Below are 16,703 nucleotides of genomic sequence, written 5' to 3'. Positions count from 1 at the left end.
CAAGAAATCCCACTTATTAAACCTGACAGGGCACACCTATGAAAAGAAAACCATTTCAGGGGACTACCTCTTGAAGCTCATCAAGAGAATGCCAAGAGTGTGCAAAGCAGTAATCAAAGCAAAAGGTGGCTACTTTGAAGAACCTAGAATATGACATATTTGCAGATGTTTCACACTTGCTTGTTATGTATATAATTCCACATGTGTTAATTCATAGTTTTGATGCCTTCATAGTCATGAAAATAAAGAAAACTCTTTGAATGAGAAGGTGTGTCCAAATTTTTGGTCTGTACTGTATATATATGTTCTGGTTCTGACCCAGATTGTTCCTGACTACACTACCTGATCACTTGCAGCCCTGACCTATGCACCCATATGACATCATATAGCATATATTCCGCCTGCAATCTCAACAGACGACACAGCCACCTGCTGGTTGTCTGTGGTATTGCAATACCAAACTGCATGACTCCTCAGTAGAGAGACAGCAGGAGAACAGTACGAAAGAAGGGACGATTTTATACAAATGTAGACAAGGGCAACATGGTGGCCATCCTGTCACTGTGCCCTGAGGATCGAACGGAGCTCTCATCTTACAGAGTGTGACACTAGGGCTTTTATACTGTAATATACCCCTATATAGGGTACGTATAATTGGGTCACTGTATATTATATTTGCAGCTTTTTGTGACCCACCCTGTGAACATGGAGGCATCTGTCAGGCCAGGAACGTCTGCTCCTGCCCGTTTGGTTACGTTGGCCCCCGATGTGAAACGAGTAAGTCTTATCATGCTACTCTGCAAAAGAAAAGCACTGTAAAAATGACTTAAATGCTATTTGCCTCGTAAGTTCAAAATCTGGCACTGGTTCATTTTGGAATATGTGTTTTTGGGGGGTCAGAGATCCCATTTTTTTTATTATATAGCTTCAAATGGAATGATAAAATTTTAACTTCCTGAAGTCGCCACTAGGGGGAGTGTATGAGTTTATTACTATGATGTTCTAGGGGAGTGAGCTCCCCCTAGTGGCTGAAACCACATTCTGATCATGTCCAAATGACGGAGCACCAAGAGCAGAGGGTCCTAGCAGAGATCTTGTCGTGGCCACTGTGGGCAAATAGCTCAGTACCCGAGGAGCTGTACCCTCTCCTGACATGTTTCTAGTAGTAACTACTTTCATCCTCTGTGTAATAACAATTCTGGAGCATCTATTCTTTTGACTCTGTGTTGTGCCATTCCTTTATGATTCCTGCTACAAGTTATGAATTGACTATGCAGGGACAACCCCTCCCCCCCCTTTTAATTGGTAACACCCGGCTGGACCTTCATTGCTAATTGCTAGCAACCCATTCATAACTTCTAGAAGGGATAATAAAGGAATGGCACATCATAGAATCATAGGAACATATGCTCCAGAATTACTATTACATGGGGGATGTAAGTAAGTGCTAAAACAGACATGTCAGGAGGAGGCTGTAGGTAGATCTGTGGATAAAAAAGACCGCTGACACGTGCACGCGAAGGAAACCACGCTTGGTAATCCTAGGGAGCAAGACTAGCGGTTTCACACTAGCGGCAGGGGAGTCCGGGGATCCGTCCTGCCGCTAATTCACATGTGCCCCCCAGACTGCCGCTCCGTCCCCATAGACTATAATGGGGGCAGGGGTGGAGTTCCGGCGGCAGCACGGCAGCGCACTAAAAGTACTGCATGTCGTAGTTTTAGTCCGGCAGCCTAACGGATCCGGCAGAACGGATCCGGCAGGCTGTTCACCCACCGGAACAGCCTGCCGGACTCCCCTGCCGCTAATGTGAAAGGAGCCTTATTTGATATAATCCCCTCCTCTATGATCAGGTTTTATTTGTTCTAATGCTCCAAAAATTGACCACCCCCCCCCCCAAAAAAAATTAAAAAAAATCCCCCCCATGTTTGTATTTAAAGTGGCGTGAAAGAGGATGGCCCTCAAATTTTTTTATTATGTTTTTAATGTGTTCCCCTATTCTGGTCTGCAGTGTTCTTTTGGTTCTGCCCACATCAACTTTCTTACATGGGCATTTTATGAAGTCAATCACACCTTTAGCATTTTTAGCACTTTCTATTGTTTTTATTGGTGCATTTCCTTTCATAAGGTGACAGACCTTGCATGTTTTATTTCCGTTTCCGTTCCGTTTTTGCGTTTTCCGTTTGCGGTCCGTATGAGGAACCATTCATTTCAAAAGTTTTGAAAAAAAAACGGAATGTACTCTGTGTGCATTCCGTTTCCATGTATCCATTCCGTTAAGAGATAGAACTTGTCCTATTATTGCCCGCGTTACGGACAAGGATAGTGCTATTCTATTAGGGGCCAGATGTTCTGTTCCGTAAAATACGGAATGCACACGGATGTCATCCGTATCTTTTGCGGATCCGTTTTTTGCGAACCGCAAAATACATACGGCCGTGTGCAAGAGGCCTTACAGTATGACATAATCAGTCTGATACTTTCTATTGTATGACATCATCATTTTGATACTTTTTAAATGGCATGACATCATCAGACCTATACTTTCTATTGTATGACATTATCGGTCCTATACGTTTTCATTGTATGACATCATCTGACTGATCCTTCGTTTGTATAGTATGACATATTCAGACCTATACTTTTCTATGGTATGACATCATCAGTCCAATATGTTTTGATTGTATGACATCATCAGTCTGATACTTTTTTAGTTTGACAGTATTTCTTAGTAATACACTTTTTTTTAATTTTATTAGTGGTGTGCAACCGTCACTGTGAAAATGGTGGTGAATGTGTAGCCCCCGATGTGTGCAAGTGCAAACCTGGCTGGGGTGGACCTACCTGCGGCACAGGTAAGTTTAACTATGGTGCACTGGGTAATAATTGCTTTGAGCAAAATTTAGAGCCAGCTATGGAGTTGCCAAAGTGGGCAACAGCCTATATCCCCCATTTTCTAGGAAGAGATCCTTAACCCAAGAGTGGACCAAAGAATATCCAGCGTTTAAGTGGTTAAGGAGCTGAGTTTACACGATAGTCTTTTATTTTGGATACTCTGTAAAGGTATTGGGTAGATATTGAGGACGCATTGCTGTAAAGGTGCATGGATTTTCTGCTGGGCTTGTGCATATACACAGCAGCCAATCTGAACAAGCAGAGCTGCAGTGTAAAGAATAGTGTGAGACAGAGCAGCACTCTGAGTCTCTTATTACACAGGAGCTTAGAATTGCCATAGACTCCATCAGACAATGCAGCTAGGCTGGAGTCACTGATCATGGCTGTGTCACAATGGAGCAAAGCTAATGGGAAACTGATACCAGAAAAAGTAAGCGGATTCCTGTAAGAGAATCTATGTGGATATTAATGTGGTAACTGTTCATTGGATTCCGTTCTAGCGCTGTGCCAGCCCCTGTGCCTCAACGGGGGAGCCTGCCTGCGGTCCAATATCTGCCTCTGTCCGAACGGATTTTTTGGTGTTCAATGTCAGAATGGTGAGTCATAATATTATGTACAGCTGAGTATATGTAATATATGTACACCGTGACTGCATCAGCAGAATAGTGAGTGCAGCTCTGGAGTATAATACAGGATGTAACTCAGGATCAGTATAGGATAAGTAATGTATGTACACCGTGACTGCATCAGCAGAATAGTGAGCGCAGCTCTGGAGTATAATACAGGATGTAACTCAGGATCAGTACAGGATAAGTAATGTAATGTATGTACACAGTGACTGCACCAGTAGAATAGTGAGTGCAGCTCTGGAGTATAATACAGGATGTAACTGAGGATCAGTACAGGATAAGTAATGTAATATATGTACACCGTGACTGCATCAGCAGAATAGTGAGTGCAGCTCTGGAGTATAATACAGGATGTAACTCAGGATCAGTACAGGATAAGTAATGTAATGTATGTACACAGTGACTGCACCAGCAGAATAGTGAGTGCAGCTCTGGAGTATAATACAGGATGTAACTGAGGATCAGTACAGGATAAGTAATGTAATATATGTACACCGTGACTGCATCAGCAGAATAGTGAGTGCAGCTCTGGAGTATAATACAGGATGTAACTCAGGATCAGTACAGGATAAGTAATGTAATGTATGTACACAGTGACTGCACCAGCAGAATAGTGAGTGCAGCTCTGGAGTATAATACAGGATGTAACTCAGGATCAGTACAGGATAAGTAATGTATGTACACAGTGACTGCACCAGCAGAATAGTGAGTGCAGCTCTGGAGTATAATACAGGATGTAACTCAGGATCAGTACAGGATAAGTAATGTAATGTATGTACATAGTGAGTGCAGCTCTGGAGTATAATACAGGATGTAACTCAGGATCAGTACAGGATAAGTAATGTATGTACACAGTGACTGCACCAGCAGAATAGTGAGTGCAGCTCTGGAGTATAATACAGGATGTAACTCAGGATCAGAACAGGATAAGTAATGTATGTACACAGTGACTGCACCAGCAGAATAGTGAGTGCAGCTCTGGAGTATAATACAGGATGTAACTCAGGATCAGTACAGGATAAGTATTGTAATGTATGTACACAGTGACTGCACCAGCAGAATAGTGAGTGCAGCTCTGGAGTATAATACAGGATGCAACCCAGGATCAGTACAGGATAAGTAATGTATGTACACAGTGACTGCACCAGCAGAATAGTGAGTGCAGCTCTGGGGTATAATACAGGATGTAACTCAGGATCAGTACAGGATAAGTAATGTAATGTATGTACACAGTGACTCCACCAGCAGAATAGTGAGTGCAGCTCTGGAGTATAATACATGATGTAACTCAGGATCAGTACAGGATAAGTAATGTAATATATGTACACAGTGACTGCACCAGCAGAATAGTGAGTGCAGCTCTGGAGTATGATACATGATGTAACTCAGGATCAGTACAGGATAAGTAATGTATGTACATAGTGACTGCACCAGAAGAATAGTGAGTGCAGCTCTGGAGTATAATACAGGATGTAAATCAGGATCAGTACAGGATAAGTAATGTATGTACACAGTGACTCCACCAGCAGAATAGTGAGCGCAGCTCTGGAGTATAATACAGGATGTAACTCATGATCAGTACAGGATAAGTAAGGTATGTACACAGTGACTCCACCAGCAGAATAATGAGCGCAGCTCTGGAGTATAATACATGATGTAACTCAGGATCAGTACAGGATAAGTAATGTAATATATGTACACAGTGACTGCACCAGCAGAATAGTGAGTGCAGCTCTGGAGTATAATACATGATATAACGCAGGATCATTACAGGATAAGTAATGTAATATATGTGCACATTGACTGCACCAGCAGAATAGTGAGTGCAGCTCTGGAGTATAATACAGGATGTAACTCAGGATCAGTACAGGATAAGTAATGTAATATATGTACACAGTGACTGCACCAGCAGAATAGTGAGTGCAGCTCTGGAGTATAATACATGATATAACGCAGGATCAGTACAGGATAAGTAATGTAATATATGTGCACATTGACTGCACCAGCAGAATAGTGAGTGCAGCTCTGGAGTATAATACAGGATGTAACTCAGGATCAGTACAGGATAAGTAATGTAATGTATGTACACAGTGACTGCACCAGCAGAATAGTGAGTGCAGCTCTGGAGTATAATACAGGATGCAACCCAGGATCAGTACAGGATAAGTAATGTATGTACACCGTGACTGCACCAGCAGAATAGTGAGTGCAGCTCTGGGGTATAATACAGGATGTAACTCAGGATCAGTACAGGATAAGTAATGTAATGTATGTACACAGTGACTCCACCAGCAGAATAGTGAGTGCAGCTCTGGAGTATAATACATGATGTAACTCAGGATCAGTACAGGATAAGTAATGTAATATATGTACACAGTGACTGCACCAGCAGAATAGTGAGTGCAGCTCTGGAGTATGATACATGATGTAACTCAGGATCAGTACAGGATAAGTAATGTATGTACATAGTGACTGCACCAGAAGAATAGTGAGTGCAGCTCTGGAGTATAATACAGGATGTAAATCAGGATCAGTACAGGATAAGTAATGTATGTACACAGTGACTCCACCAGCAGAATAGTGAGCGCAGCTCTGGAGTATAATACAGGATGTAACTCATGATCAGTACAGGATAAGTAATGTATGTACACAGTGACTCCACCAGCAGAATAATGAGCGCAGCTCTGGAGTATAACACAGGATGTAACTCAGGATCAGTACAGGATAAGTAATGTAATATATGTACACAGTGACTGCACCAGCAGAATAGTGAGTGCAGCTCTGGAGTATAATACATGATGTAACTCAGGATCATTACAGGATAAGTAATGTAATATATGTGCACATTGACTGCACCAGCAGAATAGTGAGTGCAGCTCTGGAGTATAATACAGGATGTAACTCAGGATCAGTACAGGATAAGTAATGTAATATATGTACACAGTGACTGCACCAGCAGAATAGTGAGTGCAGCTCTGGAGTATAATACATGATATAACGCAGGATCATTACAGGATAAGTAATGTAATATATGTGCACATTGACTGCACCAGCAGAATAGTGAGTGCAGCTCTGGAGTATAATACAGGATGTAACTCAGGATCAGTACAGGATAAGTAATGTATGTACACAGTGACTGCACCAGCAGAATAGTGAGTGCAGCTCTGGAGGCACGGACAGAAACCCCACGGAAGCACTACAGAGTGCTTCTGTGGGATTCCTTGTCGCCATTCCGCACCGCAGCTTCCGGATTGCTGACCTATTCCAATGAATGGGTTCGCATCCATGATACGGTGCAAAAATGGCTGGTGCCTGAATATGGTACAGCCGTGTGTGCATGACCCCTAAGGCACATAGTATGTGAATTTGCCAGTAACTGATGATATCTTACAGCGATCTGCAGTCCATCATGTAAGAATGGCGGTCAGTGCATGAGGAATAATATCTGCAGTTGTCCTGAAGGCTACACTGGAAAAAGATGTCAGACAAGTAAGTGACCCCGAGTCTCAAGCATTACATTGTCTGGACCATGAAGGGGTATGCCAGCTATAAGAAATGACTCTCCATCTATAGTATTCGATTAGGGGTTCTGACCAATGGGAACCCCACAATCACGAGCATGGGGGGGGCCTTTACCCCTGAAATGAATGGACAGGGGTTCAGCATGCAGACTTCCGTAGACCAGGCATGGCCAACCTGCGGCTCTCCAGCTGTTGTAAAACTACAACTCCCACCATGCCCTGCTGAAGGATACTAGATGTAGACATGCTGGGAGTTGTAGTTTTGCAACAGCTGGAGAGCCTCAGCTTGGCCATCCCTGCTATAGACTATGAATGGAGCGGCGGTACTGCTCTATTTAATCAGGGGTTATCAGACCCCCATCCTCATGTTTTGTGGGGGTCCCAACAGTCAGACCTCCATCAGTCAGACACATCACCTTCCCATGCGGGCAGATGGCAGTTTTTGATTCTGTGAAAACCCCTTTTAAACAAATAATAATGAAAAGTTTAACAGCTTTCTAATCTACTTTCCAGGTCACCACTAGTTTGAAGGTTCCTGCTTGCTGTCAGTGAATGATGTACTCAGTGAATGATTCTCCCAGCTGAGAGAGTATGACAATTGTATCCATCTCTCTGTGAGGTAAACAGTTTGGCTGATACATTGTAACAAACCATCCAGGATCGGAGAGACATTGGCGCCACCGACGTGTTTACCTCATATCGTTTGTACTAGCTGTGAAATTAACGAACCGTCTGCTGTGAGAAGTATGGGGTCTGCATGAGATTTTAACATTCTGGACGCAAACAGGATAGCCCTCGTTCACTGACAGCAAGTAGAAACTGAGAAATGTTGAAATTTAAAGTGGCGGAACTCATTGAAACTGAAAATATTAACTGTTTGCTTCCCAGGTGTCTGTGACCCGACCTGTATGAACGGAGGGAAATGCGTGGGACCCAATATCTGCTCCTGTCCATCGGGCTGGAAGGGGAAACGATGCAGCATACGTAAGAAGTTCAGACATAAACGTGAGAGAGAATGGCGGATCTCCACAAGGGCAGCGGGATCTGGCCTTCTCACAGCGTGTTTCTGTTACTATCGCAGCCATTCGCTGCCCTTTTATGCTGCAGACAGGCTCTTGGGTGCTCAGCACGAATCTGCACCACCTATAGTTAAAGTGGTTATTCTGAATTAAAATTGCATGGCTGCTTTCTTCCAAAAACAGCGCCTCTCCTGTCCACAGGTGGTGTGAGGTATTGCAGGCGGGCTCCGATTGCTTCTATGGGGCTGAGCTGCAGTTCCTGACAGGTGTGATGCTGAAAGTGGCCATGTATTTCCGATCCTGGCTAATCATGCAGTTTCTGCACTGACCACTAGGCCTCATAATAATGTTGAGGCTTCTGGTTCTGTACGGGTAACATTTCAGTAGCCATCTCATGATCATCCCAGGCAGGATCACAATGACAGGTACCACCTCTGTGGAGAACACACAGGACCCACCATTCGCATCCGTTGATCATCATCTTATCTACTCCTCCTCCCTGCACAATGACCCCTCACAGAGCATGCCTAGAAATATGTCCCATTAAAGTCAATGGGGTCAGCACTTGCCCATTGTGTTTTTGGCCCATGTGACCGCACTAAAAGAACCGGAAGATCTTCACATATTTAGGCCAGTTCAAATAGAGAGCGACATGGAAAGTGAAAAAAATAAAAATAAAAATCTCTAAAAATTCATTGTTCGTTGTAGTCCATACTATTAGGATGTATAGATGCTGGATATGCCAGTACTTTGTAGTTTGAAAAAAATCTAAAAAAATAAATAAAAATAATAGACAAAATAAATAAAAAAAAGTAAAATAAATAACATTAAAAGTCGAATATGTTTGGTCTTGTCACATCCATAGCAACTTGGGCAATACAATTATAACGACATTTATAATGATTGGTGTATGCTGTAAAGTTATTGCCACCCCCCCCAAGACTAGGTAACAATTAACCCTGTCCTCAAGGACCTAAATTATACTTTACTATATTCCCATTGATAGTAATGAGATTTGTGGTGAGCTCCCCCTGGTGGTGGCTGCAGGTATCCAGAATGTTACCCGTTGTTTCTATGCCTTTGTAAGTGGAAGCTGCTGCGACTACTATGGTCTATATGGGGCCAAATGTAGCCTCATGGGATCACAGCTCGTTCCGTCCACCCCTGGTAATTAGTCCCATTCATCTTCCGTAGAAATAACCTACCCCGGGGCTGAGTCAGACAGGCTCGCACGCCGTACAATGCGAGTTTATATTAGGTCTTTTGTATATTTTGTTAATTAATTGCGCTTTCGTGTTTCCCCCAGCAATCTGTCTCCAGAAATGTAAGAATGGGGGCGAATGTATCGGCCCAAATACCTGTCAGTGCCCGGCCGAGTGGGAAGGGGCTCAGTGCCAGACGCGTAAGTGATACCAGCCCCCCCCCCCCCTACAGTGATTGCTTCACAGTTTCCGAATGTTCTGGAATAAAAATTTTCTACCTTTTATGTGTTTTTTTACTATTTCTTCAGCCGTCTGCAATTACAAGTGTCTGTACGGCGGGCGCTGCACGGCTCCCAACGTGTGTTCCTGTCGCCCTGGCTATACCGGAGTCACGTGTGGGCACAGATTACAGGTAAGTAGTCGCTTCTGGAAGCACACAATGGAAGAAAAACATCATTCAGAATCCAGAAATAGTCAGAAAAGTTTAAATCCGAATTCTGCCAGTTCATAGTTTCTTTGTCCCTCCACCATGCTTTATACTGCAGTTCTGCTCCATTTGGTCACACAGCTGGCGACTCTAACTTAGTTGCACTATTGGCTTTGCTGTCTATCCTATATGCTTTTCACGTTACAGCTACGACCAGTGACTCCAGCTTAGCTGCACAGTCCATTGTAATCGGAGGTAGTCTGAGAATTTCCTACTTCCATCATTCAGCTCTCTCCTTCCATCATGCTTTACACTGCAGCAGCAGCAGCTTTGGTTGTATGCAGAGATAGGACTGATGACTCCAGCTTAGCTTCATTGTCTATTAGAGTACGAGGCTGACAACCTGTTTCGTCATAGATTCTGTTCCTACTCCATGCTTTATACTGCACCCCTGTTCCATCAGGACTCCTGCTTAGCTGCATAGTCTATTAGAGTCTGAGGTAGTCTGAAGAGGACATTCTGATTCATCGTAGATTCTGTCCCTCCTCCATCCTTTTCACTGCACCTCAGTGACTCCAGCTTAGCCGCATGATCTATTGAGGTCTGTGGTAGTCTGAAGTTGACCTGTCTCAGAATAGCTTCTGTCCCTCCTCCATGCTTTACACTGCACTTCGATTCCATCAGGACACACCTATGATCATGCACTTCAGCTTTAGCCGCATTGTCTATTAAACTCTGAGGTAGTCTGAAGTTGATCTGAGTCAGTATAGCTTCTGTCCCTCCTCCATGCTTTACACTGCACTTCGATTCCATCAGGACACACCTATGATCATGGGCTCCAGCTTTAGCCGCATTGTCTATCAAAGTCTGAGGTAGTCTGAAGTTGATCTGAGTCAGTATAGCTTCTGTCCCTCCTCCATGCTTTACACTGCACTTCGATTCCATCAGGACACACCTATGATCATGGGCTCCAGCTTTAGCCGCATTGTCTATCAAAGTCTGAGGTCATCCAGAAGTGGGACCTGCAATTATCTGACGTTGATAATAAGCCATACGCCATCAGTGCCCTAGATGGGAGGACAACCCCTTTAATGTGCAGCCACCAGGTCGTCAGGGATTATTTCCTTATATTTCTTGAATTTCTAGGCGTTGCGAGGATGAACCTGCGGACTTGTGGAGAACGTTGGCATTACTGATCGACCACAGGACTATAACTTAGAGGAACATGTGACAGGAGAAGGTCACACGTTGAGAGGGCGCAGAGAATGAAGATGTCTCAGCTGCTCGGATAGAAGAGAAGAACTTTGTATTTAGTAGCACAACGAACCCCGGGCGGAACGATATCGGGACCGGAGAACGCCATCGATTCCTTCATGTATAGAAATGGGCATTTCCATAACACGGCACATGTAAATGCGTACCGCTGCGGCCTTGTAAACTGTAAGTGAGAACAGTGGCCGGTCGGATACGGATGTAGCAGAGCTAAACTTGTTATTTTGTACATTGAGACTAAGATGTGTATTGTTTCCATTAATAATAAAGCTGATCTGCAGGGTTACGTAAAACTGCGGAGGACAAACCATACGATCGTGACATTTTCCGTAAAATGCACTGGACATTACCTCCACTACGTGTCCAGGACATTTTACAGAAAACTAGCAAAAGATCATTAGACTGGGACGTGTGCTACATCCCATCAGACAACGAGCCCTGGAAGTCTGTGCGAAAAAGATGTAAATAATTCATGGTAAAGACAAGAAATGTTCTGTTATCTATTATATGCATAACACTGATCTGTAATAAATACAAACTTCTACGTCTGTGTATTACAGCACTACAATCCGAACACCAGTGTCAGTCCTATAGTGCAGCTGCAGAATTGTAGGAATTATATTCCTGTACCTAGGAGCAGTATTATAGTAGTTATATTCTTGTATATAGGAGCAGTATTATAGTAGTTATATTCTTGTACATAGGAGGCAGTATTATAGTAGTTATATTCTTGTATATAGGAGCAGTATTATAGTAGTTATATTCTTGTACATAGGAGGCAGTATTATAGTAGTTATATTCTTGTACATAGAAGCAGTATTATAGTAGTTATATATTCTTGTACATAGGAGCAGTATTATAGTAGTTATATTCTTGTACATAGGAGCAGTATTATAGTAGTTATATTCTTGTACATAGGAGCAGTATTATAGTAGTTATATTCTTGTACATAGGAGGCAGTATTATAGTAGTTATATTCTTGTACATAGCAGCAGTATTATAGTAGTTATATTCTTGTACATAGGAGCAGTATTATAGTAGTTATATTCTTGTACCTAGGAGCAGTATTATAGTAGTTATATTCTTGTACATAGGAGGCAGTATTATAGTAGTTATATTCCTGTACATAGGAGGCAGTATTATAGTAGTTATATTCCTGTACATAGGAGGCAGTATTATAGTAGTTATATTCTTGTACATAGGAGACAGTATTATAGTAGTTATATTCTTGTACATAGGAGGCAGTATTATAGTAGTTATATTATTGTACATAGGAGGCAGTATTATAGTAGTTATATTCTTGTACATAGGAGCAGTATTATAGTAGTTATATTCTTGTACATAGGAGGCAGTATTATAGTAGTTATATTCTTGTACATAGGAGCAGTATCATAGTAGTTATATTCTTGTACATAGGAGCAGTATTATAGTAGTTATATTCTTGTACCTAGGAGCAGTATTATAGTAGTTATATTCTTGTACCTAGGAGCAGTATTATAGTAGTTATATTCTTGTACATAGGAGGCAGTATTATAGTAGTTATATTCTTGTACATAGGAGCAGTATTATAGTAGTTATATTCCTGTACATAGGAGGCAGTATTATAGTAGTTATATTCCTGTACATAGGAGGCAGTATTATAGTAGTTATATTCCTGTACATAGGAGGCAGTATTATAGTAGTTATATTCTTGTACATAGGAGCAGTATTATAGTAGTTATATTCTTGTACATAGGAGGCAGTATTATAGTAGTTATATTCTTGTACATAGGAGACAGTATTATAGTAGTTATATTCTTGTACATAGGAGCAGTATTATAGTAGTTATATTCTTGTACATAGGAGCAGTATTATAGTAGTTATATTCTTGTACATAGGAGGCAGTATTATAGTAGTTATATTCTTGTACATAGGAGCAGTATTATAGTAGTTATATTCTTGTACATAGGAGGCAGTATTATAGTAGTTATATTCTTGTACATAGGAGACAGTATTATAGTAGTTATATTCTTGTACATAGGAGCAGTATTATAGTAGTTATATTCTTATACATAGGAGGCAGTATTATAGTAGTTATATTCTTGTACATAGGAGCAGTATTATAGTAGTTATATTCTTGTACATAGGAGGCAGTATTATAGTAGTTATATTCTTGTACATAGGAGCAGTATTATAGTAGTTATATTCTTGTACATAGGAGCGGTATCATAGTAGTTATATTCTTGTACATAGGAGCGGTATTATAGTAGTTATATTCTTGTACCTAGGAGCAGTATTATAGTAGTTATATTCTTGTACCTAGGAGCAGTATTATAGTAGTTATATTCTTGTACCTAGGAGCAGTATTATAGTAGTTATATTCTTGTACCTAGGAGCAGTATTATAGTAGTTATATTCTTGTACATAGGAGGCAGTATTATAGTAGTTATATTCCTGTACATAGGAGGCAGTATTATAGTAGTTATATTCCTGTACATAGGAGGCAGTATTATAGTAGTTATATTCTTGTACATAGGAGCAGTATTATAGTAGTTATATTCTTGTACATAGGAGGCAGTATTATAGTAGTTATATTCTTGTACATAGGAGACAGTATTATAGTAGTTATATTCTTGTACATAGGAGCAGTATTATAGTAGTTATATTCTTGTACATAGGAGACAGTATTATAGTAGTTATATTCTTGTACATAGGAGGCAGTATTATAGTAGTTATATTCTTGTACATAGGAGGCAGTATTATAGTAGTTATATTCTTGTACATAGGAGCAGTATTATAGTAGTTATATTCTTGTACATAGGAGCAGTATTATAGTAGTTATATTCTTGTACATAGGAGCAGTATTATAGTAGTTATATTCTTGTACATAGGAGGCAGTATTATAGTAGTTATATTCTTGTACATAGGAGGCAGTATTATAGTAGTTATATTCTTGTACATAGGAGGCAGTATTATAGTAGTTATATTCTTGTACATAGGAGGCAGTATTATAGTAGTTATATTCTTGTACATAGGAGGCAGTATTATAGTAGTTATATTCTTGTACATAGGAGGCAGTATTATAGTAGTTATATTGTTGTACATAGGAGCAGTATTATAGTAGTTATAATCTTGTACATAGGAGCAGTATTATAGTAGTTATATTCTTGTACATGGGGGCAGTATTATAGTAGTTATATTCCTGTACATAGGAGCAGTATTATAGTAGTTGTATTCTTGTACATAGGAGCAGTATTATAGTAGTTATATTCTTGTACATAGGAGCAGTATTATAGTAGTTATATTCTTGTACATAGGAGGCAGTATTATAGTAGTTATAATCCCGTACATAGGAGCAGTATTATAGTAGTTATAATCCTGTACATAGGAGCAGTATTATAGAGTACATCCAGGGATGTGTCCTACACAGCTGAACAAGTAATAATACAGATGAAACCAGTGAGAGACAAACAGGTCTCTGCAGGACTTTACAGCTGGCACAATGCAGTCAGGCAGGTAACATTCTCCCGGCAATCACCAGACTCATCCATCAGACAGAGAAGAGCGATTGGTCACTCCACCGAAGAGGTTTCCAGTGCTCCAGAGTCCAGTGGCGGCATGCTTTACATTGCTCCATCCCATGCTTCCATTGTACTTTGTCATGTAAGGCTGGCAGACAACTGCTCAGCCATGGAAACCCTTGTCATAAAGCTCTCGGCACAGCACAGTTCTCGTGCTAATGTTAATGGCAGAAGAGTTCCAGACTCCTGGACTCTGCAGTTATGGAGTCAGCAGAGTGTTGGTGACTTGTATGCACTGTGCTCCTCAGCACTCAGTGACCCTGCTCTGTAACCTTACGTGGTCTGCACTTCGTGGCTGAGTTGGTGTGGTTCCTTCCACTTTACAATAAAACCACTCACTGATGATGGTGGAAAATCTAGGAGGTTAGACATGTCAGGAAGTGACTTGTGGCAGTGGTGGCATCCTATTACAGGACTACACTGGAGTTCAGGGAGCTCTTTACAACAAGCCATTCTTTCACAGCCAGGCAAATGCATGGCCAGGGCTGGATTTTAGACACCTGTGGTAATGGCAGACTGCATGGTCGGGGTCTGGATTTTATACACCTGTGGCAATGGCAGACTGCATGGTCGGGGTCTGGATTTTATACACCTGTGGTAATGGCAGACTGCATGGTCGGGGTCTGGACTTTATACACCTGTGGTAATGGCAGACTGCATGGTCGGGGTCTGGATTTTATACACCTGTGGCAATGGCAGACTGCATGGTCGGGGTCTGGATTTTATACACCTGTGGCAATGGCAGACTGCATGGTCGGGGTCTGGATTTTATACACCTGTGGTAATGGCAGACTGCATGGTCGGGGTCTGGATTTTATACACCTGTGGTAATGGCAGGCTGCATTTTATATACTTGTGGCAATGGGAATGAATTAAACCCCTGAAGTCAATGACTAGAATGTGTGGCCCAGTACTTTTCTCCATATAGTGGATATCACATCTGATGTGCATGACCAATTTGACGATTCCAGTGTTTCCCAACCAGTGTGCCTCCAGCTGTTGCAAAACTACAACTGCCAGCATGCCCGGACATCCTTTGGCTGTGTGGGCATGCTGGGAGTTGTAGTTTTGCAACAGCTGGAGGCACACTGGTTGGGAAACACTGGATTAGACTACCCTTGTGCTACCAAACCCACACCATCCGGATACAAAAATCTAAATGGCTACCTCAAATAACTCAGATATTCTGCTCAACATTCGACTGTCAATACAATATTGGATAAAGACGCTGGTATGAGAAAGAAATGTCCTCCATTTCTTTGCCTGGGTCTCTTCGCGTTGTCTTCAAGAAACACGCGAACCTTCTATATGGCCACAGGCTTCCCAACAATACACGAGGCTCAAATCACGTCTGAAGATTTCTGGACTGAGGATCCTTGTAGATCGAGACTGTTTCATTCTGCTGGTGCAAAGAGACTTGCGTCTGCTAGAACGAGACACTGTAACCATGCATGTCCAGACACATGAGATATCAGATGTGGTGCAATCAGTTCTGCTCCAACTGTAATTATCATGGCAGTTGTCAGATACCTTCCACTTCTGTGATGGCTAATTAAAGGGAGAGCAGGAAACGGCTCTGATCTCAGGTTCCTGCCCCCTCCATGTCTGGTGAGGTGGTATCTAGTGGACCGGACAGACACAACTGTGTGATCTAAGCGCCATCTGTTGGTGCGATAAAGAACTGCAATGTTACAGTTTTAGGCTGAATTCACACACGTTTTGTAGCGTTAGGCCTCCTGCACACGACCGTTGTGTGCACCCGTGGCCGTTGTGCTGTTTTCCGTTTTTTTTTCGCGGACCCATTGACTTTCAATGGGTCCGTGGAAAAATCGGAAAATGCACCGTTTTGCAGCCGCATCCGTGATCCGTGTTTCCTGGCCGTGAAAAAAATATGACCTGTCCTATTTTTTTCACGGCCAACGGTTCACGGACCCATTCAAGTCAATGGGTCCGTAAAAGAACACGGATGCACACAAGATTGGCATCCGTGTCCGTGATCCGTAGGTTAGTTTTTATACAGACGGATCCGAAGATCCGTCTGCATAAAAGCTTTTTCAAAGCTGAGTTTTCACTTCGTGAAAACTCAGAACCGACAGTATATTCTAACACAGAAGCGTTCCCATGGTGATGTGGACGCTTCTAGTTAGAATACACTACAAACTGTGTACAAGACTGCCCCC

General features: G+C 42.0%; 1 protein-coding gene across 1 annotated transcript in view; it reads left to right on the top strand.

The window, feature by feature from the left end:
* Positions 1–11,491, top strand: part of VWDE (von Willebrand factor D and EGF domains) — a 109,472-nt gene extending 97,981 nt beyond the window's left edge. Inside the window, exons 24-31 of the mRNA XM_040431275.1 lie at positions 682–777; positions 2,758–2,853; positions 3,394–3,489; positions 6,916–7,011; positions 7,932–8,027; positions 9,369–9,464; positions 9,573–9,676; positions 10,838–11,491. Coding sequence (XP_040287209.1) covers positions 682–777; positions 2,758–2,853; positions 3,394–3,489; positions 6,916–7,011; positions 7,932–8,027; positions 9,369–9,464; positions 9,573–9,676; positions 10,838–10,852 — 695 coding nt within the window. The 3' untranslated portion in view covers positions 10,853–11,491. The remainder of the gene's footprint in view (positions 1–681; positions 778–2,757; positions 2,854–3,393; positions 3,490–6,915; positions 7,012–7,931; positions 8,028–9,368; positions 9,465–9,572; positions 9,677–10,837) is intronic.
* The last annotated feature ends 5,212 nt before the right edge of the window (positions 11,492–16,703 follow it).

The sequence above is a fragment of the Bufo bufo genome, chromosome 5 (genome assembly GCF_905171765.1).
Source record: "Bufo bufo chromosome 5, aBufBuf1.1, whole genome shotgun sequence".
Classification (NCBI taxonomy): domain Eukaryota; kingdom Metazoa; phylum Chordata; class Amphibia; order Anura; family Bufonidae; genus Bufo; species Bufo bufo.
Note: the sequence above shows the minus strand (reverse complement) of the source record. Positions and strands in the feature narration are given on the sequence as shown.